Below are 27,076 nucleotides of genomic sequence, written 5' to 3'. Positions count from 1 at the left end.
ATAATAGCATTTTATTAGTAATAATTAAATTAATAAAATATAAAGATGTTTTCTTGAGGAATAAAAAAGAATCATGGAAAAATCAAAAGGAATCACCGACATTCACCAGGGATTATTCAGATTCAGAGTCTTCTTCCACCAACTCAACTAGTGGAGCATGTCTGTTGGCCTGTGATCCTTCCTGGTAATGAACCTTCTTAATTATTCCCGCCTTTGGAGCCCGTATGGTATGCTGCAGAGAAAGAAGTAGACATTAGCTAAACAATCACTGTTTCTCTATTTAAAACTTCAAGCTGGCACCATCTGTTGTACAAATAAGAGCTATACATTATGGCACCTCGTTTAAAATAGGCAGATCATCTATAAGCCAATATGGGATTCCTGCACAGGCATCTATACCCAAAACCAATGGTTCAGGGCTCAAATGAAAGAATGCTGATTTACTGAACAGAAATTTTAATTTTTATCGATACAGATAAATATTCAAGTACAACAATGTATGCAGAAATGTTAGGGGGAAATTCAGTCCTGACACCTGCCTCACACCCAGCAGAATAAATTGGGGGGTAGGCAGAGCTACCTAGCATCAGTATTGGATTTCTCTGCTCCATCCCAACAGATAAGAACATATCGCTTTGCTTTTAGGTAACCTTATCACAGCAACAGTTAAAGCTTTCCCAGTAGTGATGTATGGAAGTGAGAGCTGGACCATAAAGAAGGCTGATCGCCGAAGAATGGGTGGTTTTGAATTATGGTGCTGGAGGAGACTCTTGAGAGTCCCATGGACTGCAAGAAGATCAAACCTATCAATTCTTAAGGAAATCAGCCCTGAGTGCTCACTGGAAGGACAGATCCTGAAGCTGAGGCTCCAAGACTTTGGCCACCTCATGAGAAGAGAAGACTCCCTGGAAAAGACCCTGATGTTGGGAAAGATGGAGGGCACAAGGAGAAGGGGACGACAGAGGATGAGATGGTTGGACAGTGTTCTCGAAGATACCAATATGTTTGACCACACTGCGGGAGGCAGTGGAAGACAGGAGTGCCTGGCGTGCTCTGGTCCATGGGGTCACAAAGAGTCAGACATGACTAAACGACTAAACAACAACAATCACAGCAACAATTATCTGCAGAGTAGGATGGGTCAGAGTGGGAAGTTAACCCTTTCCATGCGAACACTGATTATCTATTGCACTGTGGTGCATCAGAGCTATGTGGCATCCTCCCATCAGCCTATCAGGTGATCACAGTCTGCTGGGGAGGAAGTGGTACCCAGACTCAGCCGAGGTTCTTGTTCCTCCAAACAGACCGGTGCCATGATAGCACTGCTCCCAGGGCACTTTTATCACAGCAATGATCGTTGTCCTACAAATTTCACAGATTTATACCTGTAAAAGCATATTACGAATTATATTCTATTGAAGACCACATTTTAATTACTTCGGCAGAGGTTGCTGGGACATTGGCCAAAGTTCTGGTAGGATGCTGAAGGTTCTATCACCTGGCCCTCCATGAGCTGCATCTACTTGCCCTAGATTTTGTATTTTTCTCCCCTGCTCCAAACATTTAAGGCTAGACTGAGTGCTTAAGAGGATATTTTTAGGTTTTGGCTTTAGAAATTAAGTGTGTGTCATGCAAGGCTATATCAAAATGATGGGTCAAAAGCTCGCACATGATATGATGCTTGAGAAGGAAAAGGGTCACTTAGCGTCAAGTTACGATTACTATAATTTCTGACACGGCACCACTTTTGTTTACACACTGCTCTACAACAGTGCCTAACAATAGTTCAGTGCGCAAGGTGGAATCCACCATCAATTAATAAGGCAAACAGAGCTAGTTTGTTTGAGGTTATTATTAAGGAACCCAGCAAGGCCAAAGCACAGTTATAAATGCATACCCTGCAATGGTTTAGATTAATTGCTAGAAGCATTATGAAGAAAAAATGCAGTGGTTTTTAGAGAGATTCTTTGCTTGTTGGAATTTGTATAGCACCAAGCCTTGGATAGAATAGAAATGCTTAAATGGCAGGGGGTGGGGGGGCGAGGGATCATTTTTCTAAAATATAAAGAATATTCCAGCATGCAAATGCAATGGAAGATTTGCTCCTGGGAAACATTAGGACAGTTTGTTACAGCTAGAAATCACTCGTGCCAATAAAACCAGCACAATCCTTAAACAACTAGTCGGTTAACATACTATGCCTGCAACATTTAAGGCACACGTTATATGATGTGCTAATAAACCTAAACCAAATCCCTTGTCTTCTCCATGATTAAAATGTTATGATACTCACCTCCATTTTCATAGCTATCATAACCATCAGCGGGTCTCCGACTTGGACTTTATCACCAGCTTTCACAAACACCTAACAAATTGAAAAGTGAGTGAGAAACCAGGTGTCACGTTCCTCCTATACAAATATAGTGTTTCTCTCAAAGTTTACAGAAAGCAATAAAGAGGACAAAAGATTCCTTGGGTGAGGATGAAGAATGGCAATCTTTTTCTAAGTTTACCTTTGCAGCTGGTTTCTCCAACACAGTGGCATTTTAAAAGTGCACCTATGAAAATGTGCACCCAAAAATATAATTTGTTCATATGAACATTTATCACCATGTATGTATTATAGAGGCATATGGTCTAGGGAGGGATGACTGGTCATGGCTCTTGCTATATGTACGTTCCAGACTGGTGTTTTATTGCAGGTGTGGTCTGCAATATATTCTTGGCATAGTAAGAGTGTATTAATGGTGGATTTATTCTGCTTTGTTAGTTGTTCTGCTTTGCTTCCTACATCATCGCTGTCCGGAGGGGCAATAGTGCAATGAAAGTGGGACAAAAAAACACCCCCGGAATATTTGTTGTATGAAAAGTTACAGGATTTCAGAAGGACACGGCAGTATATGCACTGACTGGACATGAAGCAGTATGAGCACCCTGAAAAATTGAAAGTTGGGGTCATGTATGACCACCCTGACAGCATTGTGAGTACATATCATCATGCATGTGCAATTAAAAACAAAGTCCGGAGGAGCCCCCAGTTGCAAGTAAATCTACACCATGAGTAAATGGGCTGTAAGAATTAGAGAACATGAAATCACCTGCCTCCTTTGTTTATGAGTCGTACATAATGCCTGGCCCTTCATGGACTAGTCCCAGGGCACGTTACAAAAATGCCACTATTAAAACAAGTACTACTACTACTACTAATAATAATAATAATAACAACAACAATAATATCATAAACTAAAGCCACAAAGCAAACTGATGAACAAAGCAGCAGCACAGAGCAGCAATGAAGCCTAGAGGGTTTATAATGTTTGACAGCAGATGATGTGGACCAACAGCTAGTTGTGAGGACAAAGAGATTACAGTCAGATGGCAATGAAGAAGGAAGACAGCTGAGAAATCCTTTTCAAGGGAGTCCCAGGAAATTTACTTGAGGAACTCAATGAGCTTCAGTGAGAAGATCTATAGTAATGGACAAGCTTCCTTGAAAGTAATCTTGTCTTCAATTCCCATACATGTCTTCCATACAAGCATGGGAGACTGGTGTGTTCCTGGCCATATTCTCAGTTCAGGGGGGAGGAGACTCAAAAGACCTGCTAATTGCCTTGCATGAAGTGAGAACATGCTCCAGAATTTGCCGCAATGCCTCAAGATTCTTCAGCAGAGCTCAAAGGAAGTAGCTAGCAGCAAAGTAAGCAGCAATCTACTGAAGGCAACCACACTCTACAGTAAGGAAGGATGATAAGTAACGAGAAGTGAATGGCATGTGCAAACAGTCCCTGCAGGACACATCAATGCATCACCTTTGGTACAAAAGCGCAATGCGCCTCATATATTTATTTATTTTCATAAAATTCATATGCCAATTGTTTTTAAAAACCTGTAAAGCAGTTTACAAAGAGAAAAGGCTCTGCCACGCCCACACACAAATCCCTCCAGAATTACCTTTTCTATTGTCCCCGTCATGGGGGCCACAGCCCCACCCTGATCTCCAACTGAACCCACTCCGGATAAATACTTTGGCACAGGAAGACCAATCTGCTCACTACCTTCCTGGAGAAAATAAAAATACACCAAGAACAGATGAGCGCAACAACACTTTTTACAGCTGGTACAAACCTATATTTTCCACATCCTGAAATGACAGGTGTAACTAGGATGGACATTAAACACTTGATTTATTGACAAGGAGTTTACATGATGTTCACTAAAAGAACCATTTTAATTCTCTTTAATCACTTTTTACTGAAAAAGCAGCCTTCTGAGACCACCAACAGAATATTCCTTCTTATAAAGGAGGTTGTCAATGTAATTCAGAAAACACCAAGGTAATTTGTTACCTTAATTTGAATTTACTTCCCAAGCCTACTTAGACTTAACTTACCTCCAAGATGTAGCAATAACAATAATGTATGAAAAGGATGCGAGTCTAAGCCAACACATATTTTGGAAATGATATAAAGCATGAATATGAATGGGCTGGATTAAAAATGTGTAATTCCTCATGAATACATTTCAAATATTGCAGCCCTGATTCACAGGAGCTTACACAGACATCTAGTCATTTAGGATATTCTTTTAAATTCTAAGATCCATGCCCAACTCCCCATCCTTATGACTTAAAGATGTGAGGCATTTAGCTTTACAAGCCAATTTATTCACTGAACAGTTCAGTATCGACTAATTAGCCTTAGCTACTAATTAAAGCTATGAATTTTCAAGTGTTACAAGAATATTATGGGCTGCTTACATAAAAGTTTAGAGCCACACATTCAGTCCCCGTTCTCCCAAATGTAAATAGATGTATCCAGATCTATAATTGTTTCCCTTTTTTTAAAAAAAAACCACTCATTTCTCTGGCTGTGAATTTATTCTCCAGATAAATCAAGTAGAAAATATTACCGGTGAGAAGAGGTGAATGGCGTCGCCCAAAATCACCACCTTGGATTTATGAACAACTCCGTCTACTGAACATCTTATGCAATCCAAATCACCATCACTCGAAAGATCTCCAGAAACATGGAAAGATTTATTCTGTATCTGAAATACAATTACATAGCATCATACCATTGCAGAGTTGGAAGGCATCCTGGGGGTCATCTAGGCCAACTTCTTGCAATGCAGGAATACAGGATTTTAACTCCCTGGTCCAGGTACCACTTTTGAGGAAATAAGCTTGGGAGATGAAGAGATCATGCTGCATTCCAAGAGTGGATGACAGGAGAAAACATTAAGACTCACCAATATGGAAAAAGGCACCCATAAGCTCCTTAGAAACTCTATCCTATTTCTCTCAGTCCACAGAGATGGGATTGGGTCAAATACAAATAGGCCACAAAGGATTTGCAAAAAACTACACAGAAAAAGTCACTCAAATTACATAGAGGACGTTTACCTGCATGTCATATGATCCATCACGATTGTAGGTTACGGTCATATTCACTTCTGTTAGAAAATAAAGATTTAAATTACTTCCAAGTGGTTTTTTTGTGGGGGGTTTTTTTAGGGGAGGAATTAAAACCCAAAAATAATGCACATCCACTTTGAAGTCGCTCACCTCCTCTCCATTTATCTTTATTTTTAAAATTTGTATGCCATTTATCCGTTGAAAGCTCTAAGTAGTTTCACCTCCACTCTCTCTCCCCATTCTCCACAAATGTGGGCTCCTTGTTCCCTTTGTCACCTTCCACCTTCTGCCATACTGTGCCACTACAGTGATTCACAATTAAACTAATGTGAGGTTGCCCTTGCACCTGGTTCAGAAGTGGCCGAAAAGTACAAAATGTAGCTGCTAGGTTGCTCAGTGGGAGACACAGCTTTACACGTACGGTGGTACCTCGAGTTACAAACGCTTCAGGTTACAAACTCTGCTAACCTGTAAGAGTTAAATCGAGTTGAGAACTTTGCCCCAGGATGAGAAACGGAAATTGTGTGCCGGCGGCGCAGCGGCAGCAAGAGGCCTCATTAGGAAAGCACACCTCTAGTTAAGAACAGTTTCAGGTTAAGAACAGACCTCTGTAATGAATTAAGTTCGTAACTAGAGGTACCACTGTAGTAGATGGCTACCTGTCAGCTACCGAGCCATGTTCAATGTTTTGTTGTTAGCAGTTAAAGCCCTTTTTTTATATATATAATATTTTATTAAATTTTTACATAGAGAAAGAAACAGAAAATAACAAAAAAACAACAACAAAATTACAGAAATACAAAACAGCAAAAAAACAGCAAAATAGAAAAGAAAAACAAATAAAAACAATTCCATCTTCATAATATTTCTTGCGTTTACTTATTTCCCAGACTTCCCCACACCTCCCCTCACTGTATTCCAATTCATATATTTGATCAGCAAATCCCTTCCCTCTGTCTTAACTGATCTTTATCTTAATTTTGATATCTTAATATATCTTGATCTCCTTGGTATCTTATGTTGGGAGCAGTAATGAGGTAAACTGCTATGCCTCGGCTCTAAAGGGGAGGGATTTCCTGGGACGTCTGCCAGGAAATGACGTGAGCAGACTGGAATGTTCTTTGTGTGCTGTGAAAGCGAAAGTGTCAGTGTGTCAGCAGCTCGCTCGGTGAGAGGAGCTGGCAGAGATGCAGTTGAGCTCTGATGGATTTTTGCCAATGTTATCGGAGCAATAAAAGACTTTAAGGAAAGAATCTGCCTTCGTTTAATTTAAGCCTTTATCACACGTATGCTGCGCTTATTCTGCTAAGGTGTTTTACTGCTGTAGGAGTGAAGCAAGAGTTCACACAGCAGAGCGTGCTGGACTGAGGAGCCAATAAATCAATTGGGAAGATTTACTGGCAGCACCGGGCTAATTATCCTAACAAGGTTATGGACTTCAGCACGTGTGGAAAAAGGCTTTGATGCTGTGGAGTGCAAGATCGCTTGCCGGAACTTCAAAGGGAAGACGCCGAGAGCCTTAAGATGCCAGCCTGTTTTCTGAGTGAGTAGAAAGGGGCTGAGAAGGGCGGAAGATGGCTCTGAGAGACAGTTTTGGCTGTGAGCCTTTAGCATGTGAGAAGCTTACCCCCAGCACGTGGCTGGCGTGGAGCTTTCATGTGGAGCTTTCCCTAGTGGGGGCAGATTTGTGGGGTGTTGTCCAGAAACCCCAGAAGGCAGCAGAGAGCACGGAGGTGCAGAAAGAAGCAGAGCAGCGTGTGCTAGCGTTTCTAGCGGAAAACGTCGACGTACACCTGTTACCTCTGGTACAAGAGGCTAGAAGGCCTAGTGCAGCGTGGCGAGCACTCCAAGAAGCTTGTGAAGCTGGAGTGGGAGGCCTAAGCCGAGACGTGGCCGCTGCGACGCCAGAAGGGGCAGAGAGCCAAGATGGCGCTGAGAGCCCAGCTGAGAGCAGCTGGGAGAAGCTCCCAAGAGAGGGGGGCTGTAGAGCTGCTGTGGCTGCTGCAGAGAGCTGCTTTGATGCTGAGATGAGTCTGTCTGAGAGGCCTGGAGAGGGGCCAAGCTTGGAGAACCCCAGGCCCACCAGACCCAACAGAGGGGGTGCAGGTTATCGACCTGGGAGCCCCAGGGGTGCTGAGAGTGGGGGGGCAGAGGAAAGCAACAGCGCAGAGAAGCCTCTTTCTCCAAAGGCTACTACCATAAGCTGTTTACGTGAAGGAGCGCAGAAACCTTCCCGTGGGAAGCCGTCTACAGTGGAAGCCTTCAAGGTCAACCATCTGGCGAAAGTACAGATAAGGGCCATGGACTTGCGTGAGAGAAGTCCAGTCTCCATGGCAACTGAGAGAGTTGCAACAAAGGCTACAGTGAAGGAAGTCAACACAGGCCCCAGCCAAGGGGGCAGTGAGAGGGGGGTTGTTGCTATGGCGACCCAGGAATGTCAACAACACAACTCTTGGACTGTTGTGATTGACAGTGGAGCTTCGAACTTGCTAGTGACATCTGGCTGTCTGCTGAGAGATTGCAGGCCAGTAGAAGCTGAAAAATATGTGACTTTTGCGGACGGAAGCCGAAAGAGACTGACTGAGACTGGATTGTTTTACTGTCCTTTTCTTAAGCATGAAGTTAAGGCTTTTGCAGTGCCTGGTTTGACCAATTGTCTGTTAAGTGTACATGATTTGCTAACAGAGGGCTTTCAAGTTTCTTTTGCAGGTGACAAGTGCGAATTCTACAAGGATGGAAACCATGTCTATACAGTGCATGCCAAAGACAACTTGTTCACTGTTAACCTGTCTTTGTCCACAGGAGAAGAAGACGCAGAGGACGCCAAGGGGCAATGTGTGAATGTAGCGCCCCACAATGGTTGTGCTCATATTTGGCATAGACGCTTTGCTCATTTGGGGTGGGCATTTCTTAGGAAGGCCCCAAGTTTAACTGAAGGGTGTGACTTTAAGAGTTGTGACAAGTTTTTAGATTGCAATGCATGTAAGCAATCTAAGATTGTAACTTGCTCCTATCTGAAATCAGAGAGACGTACCACACAACCTTTTGAGTTGATTCATGCAGATTTGTGTGGGCCAATGGCGGTGGAATCTTTGGGGAAGTCAAAGTTTTCTTTGATTCTGGTTGATGATTTTTCGAGATCCGCCTGGACATTTGCTTTGAGAACCAAAGCTGAGGCAGCAAAAATGATTAGGGATTGGATCATAGCTGTGGAGACGATGTATTCCGCCAAAGTTAAGGCTTTTCAGAGTGACCGAGGCTCGGAATTCACTGGATCCGCTCTGCAAGATTTTTTCAAGGAGAAGGGGATTAGCCACAGACTCACTGCTCCTTACTCTCCGCAACAGAATGGTGTGGCAGAGAGGAAAAACAGGACAGTGCAAGAGGCAGTTTCTGCAATCCTTTGGGATGCTCGGCTACCCCAAAAGTTCTGGTCTGAAGCTTGGAAGTATGTGGTGCATACACAGAACAGAGTGTACAACTCTAGCGTGGGAAATACACCGTATTTCTTACTGCATGGAAAAAAGCCCAAGGTTAATTACTTCCGTGTGTTTGGTTGTGAAGCCTGGGTGCTTATTCCAAAGGCTCTACGCAGAAAAGGCGAGCCAAGAGCAAAGAAAATGATCTTTGTAGGGTATGAACCTGGCTCAAAGGCCTGGAGGTTTGCGTACCCCAGTGGTGATCAGTCAAGACTGGTTGTGAGTAATAGTGCAGAGTTTTGTGAGCAAGCAGGCTGGGAGCGTCTGCACGCAAACCCAGAGGTGGTTATGCAACAGTCCTATGACTCAGACGCTGAAGAGGAGGATGATGAAGTGGTTGCAAGGGACCAAGGTCCAGAGCAACAAAGTCCAAGACAGGGACAACTTAGACTCCCTCAGAGGGGGGAACCTCAAACACCTCCTCTGACAAGAGTCAAGCTTGAACCAAAGAGTGAGCCTTCTTCACCCGTTGAGCCAGCTGTGAAGCCCAAAAGGCGCAGCAGGTCAGAGGGGGAAGATGCTGAGGTTGAGGAAGAAGAAGCAGTGTCACCAAGAGTCACACTGAGGAGATCAACGAGGACAAGGAGACCTCCTGATCGGTATGAGGCTTCAGGTGTCTGGGTAGGTTCAGCTAGATGTGAACCTGAGTCCTTTGAGGATATTCAGAGTTTACCTGAGGAAGAAGCAGCTGAGTGGCACAAGGCAATGGACAAAGAGTTGAAGTCCATGAAGGATCTAGGTGTGTTTTCACTCACTGAACTGCCACCAGGCAAACAGGCAGTAGGTTGCAGGTGGGTTTACCGTTTGAAACCCACAGAGACTGGACAGCCGCAGTATAGAGCGAGATTAGTTGCACGTGGATTTTCTCAGAAGAAGGGAATACACTTCACGGAAGTGTATTCGCCGACATCACGTGCAGAGACTCTGAGAACGCTTTTAGCTTGTGCGGCACAGAGAGGCTGGAAGGTAAACCACTTTGATGTGGATGTTGCCTACCTAAACTCAGATCTCCAGGAGGAGCTGTACATGAAGCCTCCTCCAGGGTTTGAGACCAAGAGGCAGGATGTTGTGTGGAGGTTGCACAAATCTATCTACGGTTTGCGTCAATCTGCCAGAAACTGGAACATGTGCCTGAATGAAGCCTTGGAAGAGTTAGGTTTCAGAAAAAGTGTTGCTGATAGTTGTCTTTACCTGAAAGGGTCTGGTGAGAAACAGGAACAGGTGTTAGTTTTCGTTGACGACCTTTTGTTTTTTGCGAAGAACCTAGCTGATGGCTTAACGAAGCCACTCTCCTTCCAGAGACATGGAGAGTTTTGCGTAGGTTTAGGTTTGGGACGACCAAGGGTCGATTCTACCCTCCGATCCGAGGCAAGAGGGGGTGTTGGGAGCAGTAATGAGGTAAACTGCTATGCCTCGGCTCTAAAGGGGAGGGATTTCCTGGGACGTCTGCCAGGAAATGACGTGAGCAGACTGGAATGTTCTTTGTGTGCTGTGAAAGCGAAAGTGTCAGTGTGTCAGCAGCTCGCTCGGTGAGAGGAGCTGGCAGAGATGCAGTTGAGCGCTGATGGATTTTTGCCAATGTTATCGGAGCAATAAAAGACTTTAAGGAAAGAATCTGCCTTCGTTTAATTTAAGCCTTTATCACACGTATGCTGCGCTTATTCTGCTAAGGTGTTTTACTGCTGTAGGAGTGAAGCAAGAGTTCACACAGCAGAGCGTGCTGGACTGAGGAGCCAATAAATCAATTGGGAAGATTTACTGGCAGCACCGGGCTAATTATCCTAACATCTTAAAATATTAAATCCTTTAATTTTACACCTTTTGACTAATAACCTTTTACGTTCAATCTGATGTCATTCTAACATTCATTAAGCAGCAGTTAAAGCCCTAAACAACTTAGGACTAGGCTACCTAGAAGGCCACATTCCCCAATACAGGCCAAGCTGATCTTTAAGAACTTCTGAGAAGTCACTGCCAGTTGCAGATGACCACTTGGTGTCAATGCAGAAGCAGGCCTTCTAGGGCTCAGTCTCGAATTGTGGCCCCTTGCAAGTGTGCAAAAGAGCAACTGCATGCCATTTTGCAAAAAAGCAACTGCATGCCATCATTTTTTAGGATGCAACTGCATCCTGAAATGTATTGTTTTAAGAGAGGGGTTGTGCTTCAGATGTGCTGCTTAGACAACTGAGTTCTTTTTGCATGTCAGGGCAGGGAAGGGTGTTGGAGAACTTCCTTTCTTTTCAGAAAACAGAATGTGAAACTTGAGTAGAGTTTTCATGGGAAATAGCTTTCTGTGCATATATGACTATGTGCCTGTCTTTGCATGTGTTAAGGGTGTGTGACTGCGCATCCAACACTGAAACATATATGTAGCCTCCCAACAGCTTTCCAGCAGGGTGAAGCAGCCCTTAGCACAAAAAAGGTCTCCCACAAACCTATCCATTCTGAAGGAAATCAGCCCTGAGTGCTCCCACTAAAATCCCTCAGTATTATACCTAGGGCACATCTAATCCTATGTAAGCATGCAGTAGTGGCAAGGCCTGCTTCCCGAAGTTTTGAGAATGTTGAACAGCATGAGCAAAACAGGTCTTTGCAGAAACAACCAGGAAATATGGGGCAGCTCTGATGAAAGTAACAAAGAAAACAAAAAGCCATGCTTGCAGTTTAAGTACATGCCAAGTGATCTATATAAATCAATCCAATGTACATAAAAAGAACGGCATTTTGAATTATTGTACTCTTGTATGTCTCTTTGTCCTCCTCAGCTATAGAATAAAGATTGCCACTCAAATTCTTGGCATTCAGAACTAAGTCACTTACTATTTTCACCATCTAAAAGAGTCAGGTTTCTAACGTAAGGTATATTTATTCTTCTTCCACTGCTGGATGCAAATGGAGAGAACTTATCTGGAATATAAAAAATGGAGGGAGAAAGAGTCAGTTAATGCTCCACTGAAATGAATGGGGGAGCTCTTTCAAGCAGAGAATTCTGCTTGTAAGCAATTATAGGATCTGGAAAATTGTTGCTTATGAATGTGAAACAAATAAATAAAAGAAAGAAAGAGGGGGGGAGAGAGGAGGAGGAGGGAGGGAGAGTAGACACACATGGCACACTCTTCCCTGTAACAGAAAGGATTCTAAAAAGCCGAAGATGCCTCAAGCCTACCTCCTGATTGCATTCTGAAAGTGTCGGTTACAATTTTCTCCCTCAGTATGAGTCCAAGCGCTGCCTGGCATAAGGCCACTTCAGATATTGCCTCTTTGGGTGGAAATAGCTCATCGTAATGTTGTGGGATAAAATTGGTGTGAACATTTCCAGCCTCAAACTCCGGGTGGCCTGAGAGGTCCAGCAAGAAATCAACATTGGTGCTTAGCCCTACAATCTGCCGAGGGAAAGGAAACAAAGAAAGCGCGCCAGGTGAAGGCAAGCCATTTGCCGCAGTCACGTGCTCCAGCAGGCATAGTCACAGATGATGGGGGATGAGGTCCAAGAACATCCGGAAGGCCACGGGTCTCCCTCCCCTACTTTATCAGAGAGGACCAGTGCTTTTTTTCTTTAAAAATGTTTAGGGGTACTCTCATTTTGGCTGCTCCCCCTCTTCCTCCCCCCCCCCAACCCCCAGACGAGGGACTCAAGGTGGCGGAGCTTGAACGATGGCGATCGCGGGGTTGGCTTGAACAAGGAGGGACAAGCACTCACTGGCTGGCTCTAGCTCGGCAGGAGGAGGAGGAGGAGGACTGCCATCGCCTCCACCATGGCGGTCCCAGACTCCCCTCCCTGGGCACCAGCAGGGAGAATGACAAATGTCCAGTCGGTGCTGCTATTACAGAGACAGCCGGTCTGTTGGTCAGGGCAACACAAAATGTTTAGGGGTACGCATACCCCTGTGTCCCCCCAGAGGAAAAGCACTGGATAGGACCCAAACTTTATAAATCATAATGTTGTCTGTACTTACATTATATTGCCGAAGGCAGTATCTTAATTTCCTTAGCGCTGCTTGACGATCCTCTGCCCAAACGACTAACTTGGCAATCATTGGGTCATAGTATATAGAAACCTCATCCCCTGAAATAGGAAGAGTTGGGGAAGCAATTTGCCAGAATGAGTAACTTAAAAAGGAGTCAGTTCGTACCCCGTTATTTCCTTTAGTCAGGTATGGAAAACCTGGTCAAGGCAAAGGGTAGACTAGTAAACCATCCCCTTTGCTTTTGAAACTACGATCGCCCCCTTAAAGCGAAAAGAATGTCCCTGACACTAATTTGCAGAAAAGAGGTTCAGTTTACCTTGTCTTACCCCGGTTTCTATCCTGGTGCAACTGTCAGAGGGTGGTGTAGACAAATGCAATAAGGGTCCAGCCCCCGGCATGAAGTTGTTGTTTGGATCTTCGGCATAGATTCTAGCTTCAAAAGCATGTCCATTAAGAGAAATCTCTTCCTGAGTCAAAGGAATCTTCTCCCCTGAAGCAACCTGTAAAGAAAAAGAATTTTGCTTTTTCTACGGGATTGAGAATAGTGTCTTTGGACTGTGAGGGTATCAAGGAATCACAGAAAAATCGTGCAACAAAATTTGAGTAGTAGAAACCCTTGAGGTATTTGAGGTTTAGGGTTTACACTGCACGAAAAAAAAGAGGGTTCTTGTGCCTTTGACAGCTGTACAGCAGACAGAAAAGAAGGTTGGCAATTCCGGCTTTAAACTCTCATTCACAAACCATCTACAGAGCAACAGATTGAATTCTATAATACCTGCAACTAGCTAATCCTTCCCATTTTTAATTCTCATGTCAGACTGTAGCAAACGTTGTGTGGGAAAGCACTCACACAGTGGAATAACCTGAAGCAAGTCTATTCCAGATCCTCGTTCACGTTTTTGCCAATTATTTTTATTGATTTTCCAGATCTCAACCTAATTATACAAAATATTTCGCAATTAATACAATTTTGTTCAAGTGACTTCCCGCATGCCATTCTTGATGAATCCTTATCTTCTAATATTACTGCCTTTACATACTCTCATTCAATGCCCAATTTAGCTTCAGCCCAGACAGAAAGAGTGAGAATTCAGTGTCTGTAATGGTTCTAGGGGTTCCTCGTGCATAAGCTTGTCCCAACATCTGGCTGGGTTGCCTGAGTGAACCTTTCCGGTCCGGGCAGCCACTCGCCCGTGACCGTCTCAATCACTGGCAGAATCTGTCAGTGGGCATTTCTTAAACTTCTTCCAGCAAAGAAGTTCTTTGACGCCCAGTCTCTGCCTACTCTCCCTGCGCGGAAGCCTTCTGCGCAAGGAGGGTGTGGGCAGCGGAGGACCCCTACTCTCTCCGCTGGTCCCCGGCAAGGAGTCATGGGATCGCCTCGCCTATTCCCCCATCTCCCCCCCTTCTCCACTGGAGCTACGCTGATTCTCTCCCCCAGAAGATGGGCTGCCTCTCCCACTCCCGGGACGCTCTCTGGGATCCCTTCGGAGCTTGCTCTCTCCCTCGGACACTGATGGCAGTTCCCTGACACTGTCCCAAGGAGAAACCTTCCCACGTTCCTGGTAAAAAGCAATGCTTGGCTTCAAATGGAGGCAAAGGCAGAGCATCTTACTGGCATGCACAAAGTCCCTGGTTCAATCCCCAGCATCTTCAGGTAGGCTTGGGAATGCCCACAGTCTGAAACTTTATAGAGAGCTTCCGCCAATAAGCACTGACAATTCTGAATTAGAAGGACTAAGGGTCTGGCTCAGTATGAGTCAGCTTCCTATGTTCCTATGGATGCTGCCCTCATAAGCTCTTACCTTAAGTTGCCACTCTACCAAGTCTGTCCCAGTGATCATCTCAGTAACTGGGTGCTCCACTTGCAGCCTGGTGTTCATCTCCATGAAATAGAAATTATGTCCACTATCCATAATAAATTCCACTGTTCCTGAAATATTTAAGAATGGTACATTTAATAGCGGTGGAAATGCTTTCTCCAAACAAAGTCCCACTGATCCCAGCATAACGCCATTGTCCACAGAGTTTGCTGTCTGTTGTCGATATGAAGCATCTTAACTATATTTTTAAAAACCTGACCCAAAACAACAGCTTGGAAATCCTCCAGGAAGTATAACACCCTGATGCAGTGGAAATATTTCTCAATCAAATGCAGCCTTAAACCTATTCAGATTCTGGCTTACTGTGACCACACAAAAAAGCTGGCTTCAGAAGAGAAGCTTGCAGTCACTTTGCCCCTCCCTGGGCACTTGGGGACAGTGCAGGACAGCCAAAGTTTGGCACAGCATGCCTTTCAAACCATAACCTGCAACCATAGGACAAGCTTTAGCTACAGATCGTAGTTAAGGAGAAGACATCTCAACCATGAGCCTGGCTTTGAATGACACACTAAGTCAAACCTGGGCTTAGCTGCTGCACTGCACTGACTTAAGTTAAGGGGTGATATGATAGCCATGTTCAAATATATAAAAGGATGTCACATAGAGGAGGGAGAAAGGTTGTTTTCTGCTGCTCCAGAGAAGCGGACACGGAGCAATGGATCCAAACTACAAGAAAAAAGATTCCACCTAAACATTAGGAAGAACTTCCTGACAGTAAGAGCTGTTCGACAGTGGAATTTGCTGCCAAGGAGTGTGGTGGAGTCTCCTTCTTTGGAAGTCTTTAAGCAGAGGCTTGACAACCATATGTCAGGAGTGCTCTGATGGTGTTTCCTGCTTGGCAGGGGGTTGGACTCGATGGCCCTTGTGGTCTCTTCCAACTCTATGATTCTATGATTCTATGAAAAACCCCTGGGAGAGCAAAGCAGTTGTGATATCCTCCTTGAAAGGCAGCACATTTGTGCTAAGTCATGGTTTGGCTTAGAATGGTGTGCAATTGGGCCAGTGGCTGGTTGAGCTTCCCTTATTCCGGACAGAAGCAGTGAGGCAGAACATAATAAATAATAATAACAACAACAACAACAACAACAACAATAATATTTCCCCAGCCACTCTGGGCGGCTGCCAATCAAATATTAAAAACACAATACAGCATTAAACATTAAAAACTTCCCTAAACAGGGATGCCTTCAGATGTCTTTTAAAAGATAGTTGCTTATTTCCTTCACATCTGAAGGGAGAGTGTTCCACAGGGCGGGCGACACTACTGAGAAGGCCTTCTGCCTGGTTCCCTGTAACCTCACTTCTCGCAATGAGGGAACCACCAGAAGGCCCTCGGCACTGGATCTCAGTGTCCGGGCTTAACATCCCAGTGAAATAAAAGTACAAGGTGCAGGGAATTATGAAGCGCATGAAAAGAAAGCCAAAAGGCAGGAGACTGAGAGAGGAAAGGCAACAAGGAATAAAAGAGCAGAGAGAAAGGGAACACACAGCCAAGAGCAAGATGAGTGACCTTTGCATATTCACTTAAAATAGCTAGCTAAATCTTTGGCTGCAGACTTCACGTGTAAATTGAAAAAATAAATATACAGACAATATTATTCTGGGTGGTATTTTTTAAATCTTTCCTTTGCAGTTTAGAATTTTAACCACCCAAGTTAGAGCTAGAATCACTTTATAAACTCTACCATTCCACTTAAGGCAGCCTTCCTCTAAACATGCCTCCCATATGGGTACGTAACTTCCAATATGAACCTAAATACAGCACTAAAAGGAAGTTAAGTTTGCAATACCTGCTCCGACATAGTTCACAGCTTTAGCTGCCCTGACAGCTGCCTCTCCAAGCTTCCTTCTTACTTCAGGCTTAATTCCTGGCTAAGAAAAGGTTGAAATGATGTTACTACATTTATACCACACACAGCATTGTGTGCTTGTATGCAGGTATCATCTATCTGGGGGGAAACAGATTTTTTAATAATACCCTCTTCTTTTCACCTGCAGTTATTCAAGCCACATTTCATCTACATAAAATGAACCTCACAGAGAAGCTGTACCAGAACAGATCACCTAACTGTACTCTTATGATTTAAAAAACCTGTAAAGAAAAATATCCAGCCCCTTTAAATACAAGCATGTTGACGGAAGGCTTAACTTGTGTGCACAAATAAATAAAGTCTTCTGGAACCACATGCTGAACATAATCATCATCACCATTGACTTTTATTGCGTTAGCCATAGGCCATGGCATCATTCAGAAAAATAACAAAAGGAAAAACAGCAATTACCATAAAAATCATCAGGCGCCACACATACAATATAAACCACGATCACAACTACTAAGATTGTTTGTTGCATAAAACAGAATAGCAGAAGATTCTCTAGTAAAATGTGCCAAATTAAATATCCGAATCCCCTTTGCAGTTGATCGATATTTTATCTAGTTCTTTCCTCCTGATCTTCTTAGCTGCCAACGCACAGAGTGCTACTTTGTAAGTTACAAAGTCATCAGTAAGCTGAACATAATAGATACATGGTAATGAGGCATCACCAGTATAAAACACATTTCAGGAATAGCTTGGGTAGCTCAGAATGCCCCGGATAAACTAACAGAACATTCCAGAAAAAGTAGCTTCTCTGGTAGCTTCAGAAGTGTGTGCATGTGCTACACAGCTTAGCAACAGGATACTGGGGTAGCAAGCATGATTTCCAAACTCAATGTGGTTAAAAAAGAACAATAAAAAGCCACACACAAAATCCCATGTTAGAAGTGTTTGGGTGTCTCTGAAACTAGTACTATATTCTGCAAAAAGTAATAATATATACTAAGAAGCCATTGGTATCACATGTGAAAAACAAAAATTATGTTAATAAAGTAAACAAAACAAAAAAGGCACTTACATCTATTTCAATCACCTTTTCAGAAACTAGTCACTCACCCCTGGAGCTTCTTCAATAATTTTCTGATGTCTTCTCTGTACACTACAATCTCTTTCAAACAGATAAACTGCATTGCCATGCTGGTCTCCAAATACCTGAACTTCTACATGCCTGTTTCAGGTGTAAAAATTAACAAATAAAGGTTCAGATGTAAATATAAATAAATAAAGGTTCATGTCCATCAGTGCCAATGACCATTAGTGCCATTTTTTAAAGAGCAAAGTGCATTATTCCATCACGGTAGTCTGTGCCACTTCAAGACAACTAGCACAACCTATCATATATTAAAGATAATCTTATTTTTCAGTATTGGAAACAATGTAAACTTCAGGAAGATCAGTGTTTTCTCCTACCCTTCATCATACTTAAAATAACTTTAAACATGCTAATCTCTAACATCATATTCTAGGAAAAGGAAGGTCTGTGCACTTAAGCAAACATTTATCAAAAGCACACTTTTGTTTTTAAATAGTAGTAAGTTATCGGAGAGATCTAGAATTCAATCAGCAATTCAGAACAAGGTCAATGTGTCTGATGTTTGCAATATCACATACTAGGTCTTGTTACCTTGTGCTAAAAACCCTAAATGAACGGAAAGATCAGAAAGACAACCAAGCATGTGATCTGCATTGTAGTAAACTGTTATCCTGGAACTTAAAGTGCCCCATTTAGGAAGTTTTGATAGCAAGCTACACTTTGCACTGCCACAACTATATATGTCTATAGGGCCAGAGTATATTCCAGAATAATTATCACTAATATATTGGAATCAATACTCCACACTTCAGAATGCATTTTCACACATTATGTGTCACGAGGCTACCAGATAACAAAGTATACACATATAAATAAACTATTATTGCCTGCTTTATCAGTGTATGTAAGTTTTGTTCTCACAACTGTTATCTTGAAGGACCTGTGATTTGCAATTGCTTTAAGGGGGCTTCACAATTGTTAACTCGGATTAGAGAGATCACTATAACCCTGAAATATTTTATACTGTAGTGAAGCCTAATGTAGCATGCACCATAGGTAAAGGTAAAGGTACCCCTGCCCGTACGGGCCAGTCTTGCCAGACTCTAGGGTTGTGCGCTCATCTCACTCAAGAGGCCGGGAGCCAGCGCTGTCCGCAGACACTTCCGGGTCACGTGGCCAGCGTGACAAGCTGCATCTGGCGAGCCAGCGCAGCACACGGAACGCCGTTTACCTTCCCGCCGGTAAGCGGTCCCTATTTATCTACTTGCACCCGGGGGTGCTTTCGAACTGCTAGGTTGGCAGGCGCTGGGACCGAACGACAGGAGCACATCCCGCCGCGGGGATTCGAACCGCCGACCATACGATCGGCAAGTCCTAGGCGCTGAGGTTTTACCCACAGCGCCACCCGCGTCCCCTAGCATGCACCATACAACCCAGCAATATGCCTTCTAAATAGATAGTCGTTGCTACTATTAAAATATACAGTACTATACATTGTGGTCTGCAAGTAACTTGAAGTGGGAAAAAGTGATAAGAGAAAGAGGTTGGGGGGTGGGTGAGATAGCATCTCTTACTATCATAAATTCTTCACCCAGCAAGGGGAGGTCAGTGCCATGTCCCAAGAGCTCGAGGGAAATAGTCTATCAGGCATCTTCAGTTTCCCTTGCTCATCACCCCAACAGCCACCCAAGCTTTGACCTCCCTCCAGCCAGGGCTGGATTTTCCAGGGCAGCAGGAGTGCTGTGCACCTACCAAATGTCCCAAACATGCTTTTCTGAGATTATTATTTTTTTGGGGGGGGGGAATTCACGGCTGATGCTTCACCTGCCGTAGGACGCACACTCAGAGACGCCCCCCCACATCAATTCTCCTACTTTCGTCCTACAAACTCATTAAAGAGATTACAAGCAGATGGATGGTTTGGTTACCGTGGATTATCTACAAATTTCTCTATCAGCATGGCATCGTCGTTGAAAGACTTCTTGGCTTCTCTCCTGGCTGATTCCAATTGTTCCTTAAACTCCTTTTCGGAAAGAGCAATTCTCATGCCCTACGGTGTGATAAAACCAGTATATTAGAATAATACTGAGCAAAAATTAGTGAGTGAAAAACAATAGGATGTCCCAAATCCTTTTTTGCTAGGTTGGTTTACAATATGGATGCATCACTCACGCAAGTACTAACTTTGAATCAGCTACTGTTCAGGTGCCACTGAGCACATAACATATAGTTGTAATAACTTTGAGGAGGGGCCAAACTGGCAACCACTGTCTCACGCTTTCCTATTAGGTGCATTACCGCCATGGTCAAAACATGCATTATGGCGAAGTTGTATGAAACCAAGTAATTCAGCCTTGGAGAAGGTTGATTGCCAAAGAACTGCTGCTTTTGAATTATGGTGTTAGAGGAGACTCTTGAGAGTCCCATGGACTGCAAGAAGATCAAACCTATCCATTCTGAAGGAAATCAGCCCTGAGTGCTCACTGGAAGGACAGATCCTGAAGCTGAGGCTCCAATACTTTGGCCACCTCATGAGAAGAGAAGACTCACTGGAAAAGACCCTGATGTTGGGAAAGATGGAGGGCACAAGGAGAAGGGGACGACAGAGGAAGAGATGGCTGGACAGTGTTCTCGAAGCTACTAACGTGAGTTTGACCAAACTGCGGGAGGCAGTGAAAGACAGGAGTGCCTGGCGTGCTCTGGTCCATGGGGTCACGAAGTCGGACATGACTAAACGACTAAACAACAACAAGCCCTGGTGCTAATGGAGAGGTGACAGCTAGCAATTTAAATAAGGATAAAAGACAACTGAGGCCCACATGCAAATGTTGCAACATGGAGTGCTCTGGCTCATGCTTCCACCAGTCAGCTAGTCATCATGTCTTTTCCAGGACACGCCATTCCTGCGCCTCCCTGGTTTTTCTGTTTCTGTCCCCCTGTCAGCATTCTGTGCCCACTGAGCAGCCATAGTCCTCATTAGGCAGCTTCTGAAGTCCTGTTGCATGCTTGCCCCTGCCCCCAAACCCTTTAAAGGTCAAGGGACCCCTGACCATTAGGTCCAGTCGTGGCCGACTCTGGGGTGGCAGTGCTCATCTTGCTTTATATCCGGGTCATGTGGCCAGCATGACTAAGCGCTTCTGGCGAACCAGAGCAGAGCACGGAAATGCCATTTACCTTCCCGCCAGAGCAGTACCTATTTATCTACTTGCACTTTGACGTGCTTTCGAACTGCTAGGTTGGCAGGAGCAGGGACCGAGCAACGGGAGTTCACCCCATCGCAGGGATTCGAACCACCGACCTTCTGATCGGCAAGCCCTAGGCTCTGTGGTTTAACCCACAGCGCCACCCGTGTCCCTTTAGGTTCCCCCCCAATGAGGGTTTTATTTTTATTTTTTTTGTATTCCTGCAAACCTGAATATGAATGGTGCTGTTTGATTACATAGATTCTCACAAAGAGGTTGAGTTCACTATTAATGCACAGCAGGACTGACTATTCTGTGGTGCTCTAGATGTGGCTGAAACTGCTCCCATCATCCTTAACCACTGACCATGCCAGCTGCAGCTGGTGGGAATTGTGGTCTAGCAACATCTGGAGGACCACAGATTAGCCACCCTTGGCATATAGGATAACTTTGTAGTGTGACCAGGGCCCAAGATGTCAGGCTGGCACAGTGATTGGCACATTACACCTTAAGCATTCATTTACTGGAGCTGAAGATCTTTGCTCTGTTCTGTTTGTACAGTAGATCAGCTGAGGATCAAATTCCTTTGCCCTTACCTTTCCTCCACCTCCACGAACTGCTTTGATCATGACTGGATACCCTATTCTTCTGGCTTCCTCTTCCAAGCAATTGTCAGACTGATCTTCACCATGGTAACCTTCAACAATAGGAACCCCGGCAGCAGACATGATAGCTTTGGAAGTGCTTCAAAAGAATATTTTTCAATACTCAGTGGCAATGTCAGCGAGGGCTTCTCGTTACACATCTCATCGTCTGCATTTTATTCCCACAATCTAGGACTGCTTCAAACATTACAATTTTCTCATGCAGAAAGGAACTGTATTCCATGCTATGTATGCATGCTGGGAAGCCACAAGCGGGCAAACTAGAACTTGCCGGTATGTGAACATGTAGCATATAAAATGCTTATCTGATCAGCCCATGAGATTTAAAACACAGTTTTAGCACATGGGAAATTCCTGTCTGTTTTATTTTTCTATGGAGTTCCTCCCACAACTCTCTGAGGGCTAAATTCAAAAAGCGCAAATTTTATGCTTGAATAAGAATACTGCCATGTCACGCTCTGAAACCTGATTCTAGTCTTGCTCTACAGCCTTGTACACAGTCAAATTTCCTTCCATGCTGAGGTTCACCATATCGCTTTGTGGTCATTCCCACAAACCAGTGAAAATGCTGTAGGCTTAATTCATTGCACATACAGAAGAGGGGATGGGGGAGCCCAAACACAAGGCTATATTAAGAGCCTTGCCCAAACTGGGTAACCTCCAGACACTCTGGACTACAACTCCCATCAGTTGCAGCAGCTGGGGCTGATGGGAATTGTAGTCCAAAACTTCTGGCGAGCACTAGGTTGGTAAAGCACCATCACAGTCAGACCCCAAACCATCTTAACCATTATAGTAAACATCCCTGTATGAAAAGGTTTAGCCGTGAAGCAAAACAGAGTACCTCTTAATGCCCATATCTCTGATGGCAGATGAAGGAGGACCTATAAAAATGATTCCTTCTTTGTTGCAGAGCTCTGCAAACTCTGTGTTTTCTGACAGGAAGCCATAGCCTGGATGGATAGCCTAAAACAGGAAGTATCAAGGGCATATTGTATGAGACTGGCAGGTCTCACAGTGCCCTGCATGAGCTTTCCCTCAATTAACTATTTCAGAAGCTGCACAGAGCCCCAAATGCAGTGACCTAATATCTGAAGGATATTGTTCATCAGAAGGACATTCTGATGCTCCACAGTCTGCCTTGGCTTCTTGTAGCTTTCTTTGAAAGTCAGTGAGGAACGTAGAAGAAGAAGAAGAGTTTGGATTTGATATCCCGCCTTTCACTCCCTTTAAGGAGTCTCAAAGCGGCTAACATTCTCCTTTCCCTTCCTCTCCCACAACAAACACTCTGTGAGGTGAGTGGGGCTGAGAGACTTCAGGGAAGTGTGACTAGCCCAAGGTCACCCAGCAGCTGCATGTGGAGGAGCGGAGACGCGAACCCGGTTCCCCAGATTACAAGACTACCACTCTCAACCACTACACCACACTGGCTCTCAAGTTCAAGTTCTAGGCTTGGATACTGAAAATACCATTTTATTAATTGCTTATGGCAGGCATAGGCAAACTCAACCCTCCAGATGTTTTGGGGCTACAACTCCCATCATCCCTGACCGCTGGTCCTATTAGCTAGGGATGATGCGAGTTGTAGTCCCAAAACATCTGGAGGGCCAAGTTTGCCTATGCCTGTGGCTTATGGCACACGAAGTTCTATACTATTATATCTAATGCACAAATTTTCATTTGCTTCAGTTAGCACATGTTGCGTCATTGAAGTGTGACCAGGACGCTGGATGCAACTACTAAGCTCTGCCCAAGCCCAGAACACCGCAGGAGCATCAGCAGTGCTGCAAGAACACAGCCTTCCCTAGCTCATCTTTATGGGAAATGACCACAGCTCAATGCATGTGGAATAACTTAGGTTCAGTTCCTCGCATCTGTCATTAGAAGGTGGTAGGAAAGTCCTCTGCCTGGAGAGATGCTGCTGGTCAAAGCAGACGATGCTGAGTTGTATGGAGAAGAAATCTGATCTGGTATAAAGCAGAACCCTATGTAGCTAAAGCCCTAATAATTAACTTGAACCATTTGTTTACAGCATTCTCCACCAAACGGGCATTCAAAGCAGCAAAATAAAACAACAAACCTACGAAATAAACACACAATCCATGTTTTCTATTTTCTTTTTTAAAAAGCTAGACATGCAACCTTACAAACTTAAAATGAAAGCTAAAATACCAGCAAATGTGTAAACAAACAAAACCAACTGGAATATCAGAGACAAAAGAAAATAGCAATGCTTTAGCTGAATGGGAAAGCTCATGATTCAGATTAGAGGATGAGAATCAAAATCTCAGGATTGTGGATTCCAGCCTCACGTTGGGCAAAATATTCCTGCATTGCAGGGGGTTGGATTAGATGACCCTTGGGGTCCCTTCCAACTCTACAATTTTATGATTCTGGGATTCTATTATTCTAAGATATCCTTGGCTTCTGGTGGAAAACACTAAGGAAGCAGTCAGGTGGACCTCATGTGGAAGCAAATTCCAATGTGTGTGCCATCACGAATAAAGTCCCGTCCCATATCCTCACCAACTTCCCCTCAGCAACGCGCAAGGCATTATAAAGCAGGGCCTCTCCTGCTGATTTAGGAACACAAGGAGGAGCGCATGAGAGAAGACACTCCCCGTAAAGTTCAGATGAGCCGCACAAGTAGCTTTAGTGGAGAAAGGCAAAAGCGAACAGGAAGGCAACCCCTAATGTCTTTTGGGGGATCCAAGGAAAATTATCTGATTTAAAGTAAAGTTCATGTCTTTCTAACTGTCCAAATGATGCATGCAGGACTCCACATCTACCATGATGAGAATCTCTTCAATTGTGGAACTACAAAACTCTGTGCTAAGTTGCTCCTAAGGCCTTGGCTGCCCCGTAAAACTCAATACTGAATAGTATCCAGAATTGACATCTACAGTGGTGCCTCGCAAGACGAAAAGAATCCGTTCCGCCAGTCTCTTCGTCTTGCGTTTTTTTTTCGTCTTGCGAAGCAAGCCCATTAGCGGCTTAGCGGATTAGCGCTATTAGCGGTTTAGCGGCTATTAAAGGCTTAAGGGATTAGCGGATTAGCTGCTAAAAGGCTATTAGCGGCTTAGCAGGCTTAGTGGATCAGCTGTTAAGCGGCTTAGTGATCAGCTGTTAAGCGGCTTAGCGACCAGCTGTTAAGCGGCTTAGCGGCTTGGGAAAAAGGGGGGAAGGGGAAAAACCCCACTGGAACTCGCAAGACATTTTCGTCTTGCGAAGCAAGCCCATAGCAAATTCGTTTTGCGAAGCACCTCCAAAACGGAAAACCCTTTAGTCTAGCGGTTTTTCTGTCTTGTGAGGCATTCGTCTTGCGGGGCACCACTGTATTTAAAAATACATGTATAAGCAGGTTGGATGAAGAAGTGAATTATAATACATACGTGCGCTGCTGACTTTTTGGCCACCTGCATTATCTTTTCCATGGACAGGTAACTTTGCTGAGATGGTGCTGGGCCAATGAAATACGCTTCATCTGCCTGTAATGAAATAAAGGGACCTGTGTTTACATTATTATTTGGCTATATTTCAGACAACTGCAGAACAGCTAATTTTAGAGCTACATTCCAAGACACCTTTGGGGGGGGGGGACTTTAAACAGCAGAACCGCAATTGAATCAGCATTTATAGACTACTTTGAGTTCCACTGAGCATACAGAGACTTATACATAAGAAACTGTGTAGGTCTGAAAATTTAAAAGAAAGAGCCCTTAACTTGAGTCTGCAATATAGTTAATTATAATTATAATTATAATAATTAATAATTATAATTAATTATTATATTAATATAATTATTATATTAATATAATAATCTGTATATTGGTTTTCCAACATATTCCAGGGAACTGGAATAAGGCTAGATCCAAATAAAGCATGACTGAGTCATTAGTTTCCAGATGTGGAAATGTTTGCATTAATTACTACAGTCGTACCTTGGAAGTTGAACGGAATCCGTTCCAGAAGTCCATTCGACTTCCAAAATGTTCGGAAACCAAACCGCGGATTCTGATTGGCTGCAGGAAGCTCCTGCAGCCAATTGGAAGTTGCAGAAGCTCCATCGGATGTTCGGCTTCCAAAAATAATTTGCAAACTGGAACACTCACTTCCGGGTTTGCGGCATTCGGGAGCCAAAGGTTTGAGAACTAAGCTGTTTGAAAACCAAGGTATGACTGTACAAGCCATTTTCTGTTTCTTCCAAGTTCAGTTGTCCCTTTCTTTTAAAAGAAAAGATGTCACTTCAATTTACAATCAGAAAGCTGACGCCTGCAAACTCTGGGGAACAAATCTGCCACATGGAGGGGAGAAGGCAGAGCAGACAACCCAGTTTCATATGGAACAACAACCTGACTCAGTTTAAATCAGCTTTGCATGTTCAACTTTATTCCGCTTCTTCACAATTGTTTTCAGGGTTGGCCCCTTACATGTTTTAACGAATGTGTGTTTTACCATTGCTACATGCATTGAATTCCTATCAGCATCACTGTAAACAGCCACAGATTTCACTCCCATCTTCCTGGCAGTCCGCATCACTCGGCATGCTATTTCACCTCTGTTTGCCACAAGGACTTTCTCAATATTTCTTTGTCCTGTTTGTTTGTTTTAGAAAAGGAGAAAATAAGTTTCAAAAGTGTTAAACCATGATTGTTACTGCTAACAGTAGCACAACTTCATTCCTATTATTTTTAACATGTCTTCCACATCATGTATAAAAGCTTCTTCGCTTAAGGAAGTGGGTGCTTGCAGAGGTGGGGGTTTTTTGTGTGAGATGGGTGCTCCTTGCGCATCCTAGTTTTTTACAGCATCAACACAATATGGTTACCATTGAAATGTCAGCTTGTGTATTTCTCCCTTTTAATCTGGATTTACCCTTTCTAGAGGAAATCTCAATACGTAAAGAAACACTGTTGCCATCTACCTGCTTGCCAAACTTCAGCAAGCTCTTTGCAAATAAAACTTTCAGATGCAAGCACCCAGGGTGAGCAATTAATTTTTTAAAAGCAGAGCTGATGCTTCGAAAATGTTAACATTAAAAACACTCCCCCCCCCGTAAATACATTAATCCAAACAGTTCACCTTTTGCAGAAGAGTATTTTCTGACTCTTGCTGTCCAGATCCATTTTCTGTAAGAGGGAAACAGCATAGTATAAAACAAAAGTAGAAATTTAGCCGATAGAGCAATTCCTGGGGTGGAAATAAAATGCTGGGTACAATTGTTAAGGGTAGAGGAACCCAATAAGAAAGAAAAAACCTGACTGGTCTTTAACAATTCCTTCTGCAGTTGAGCTACTACATGGTAAGAACAGATCTGAAGAACATAGCTGTGTGAATGCAGCACTTAAAATGTACACTTGGTCATATCTACATGGCTGAGAACAAGACAGAGAAGAGTCAAGTGTGGTTCCATGTAAGTTAAGTGTAAAGTAATTCACATAGGGACAACCCTAACTTCACCTATGTGCTGATGGGGTTGTCTGAACTGATGGTAACTAACCAAAAGAGAAATCTCGGGAGTCAAGAGAAATATCAGCTCAGTATACAGCATCAAGTATGAAATTCCAAGCCAGGAA

General features: G+C 43.7%; 1 protein-coding gene across 1 annotated transcript in view; it reads right to left on the bottom strand.

The window, feature by feature from the left end:
- MCCC1 (methylcrotonyl-CoA carboxylase subunit 1) overlaps positions 1-27,076 on the bottom strand; it is a 29,792-nt gene continuing 2,716 nt past the window's right edge. Inside the window, exons 2-19 of the mRNA XM_083442225.1 lie at positions 26,583-26,629; positions 25,956-26,095; positions 24,893-24,988; positions 22,345-22,466; positions 21,432-21,579; positions 19,582-19,703; positions 17,677-17,788; positions 16,534-16,615; positions 14,666-14,793; positions 13,177-13,360; positions 12,849-12,958; positions 12,059-12,275; positions 11,713-11,799; positions 5,402-5,451; positions 4,909-5,046; positions 3,952-4,059; positions 2,294-2,365; positions 1-232 (exon numbers count right to left, since the gene is read on the bottom strand). Coding sequence (XP_083298351.1) covers positions 113-232; positions 2,294-2,365; positions 3,952-4,059; positions 4,909-5,046; positions 5,402-5,451; positions 11,713-11,799; positions 12,059-12,275; positions 12,849-12,958; positions 13,177-13,360; positions 14,666-14,793; positions 16,534-16,615; positions 17,677-17,788; positions 19,582-19,703; positions 21,432-21,579; positions 22,345-22,466; positions 24,893-24,988; positions 25,956-26,095; positions 26,583-26,629 — 2,083 coding nt within the window. The 3' untranslated portion in view covers positions 1-112. The remainder of the gene's footprint in view (positions 233-2,293; positions 2,366-3,951; positions 4,060-4,908; positions 5,047-5,401; positions 5,452-11,712; positions 11,800-12,058; positions 12,276-12,848; positions 12,959-13,176; positions 13,361-14,665; positions 14,794-16,533; positions 16,616-17,676; positions 17,789-19,581; positions 19,704-21,431; positions 21,580-22,344; positions 22,467-24,892; positions 24,989-25,955; positions 26,096-26,582; positions 26,630-27,076) is intronic.

This window comes from Podarcis tiliguerta (assembly GCF_965153285.1).
Source record: "Podarcis tiliguerta genome assembly, chromosome: 5".
Taxonomy (NCBI): Eukaryota; Metazoa; Chordata; class Lepidosauria; order Squamata; family Lacertidae; genus Podarcis; species Podarcis tiliguerta.
This window is presented reverse-complemented; position numbering and strand designations above follow the sequence as displayed.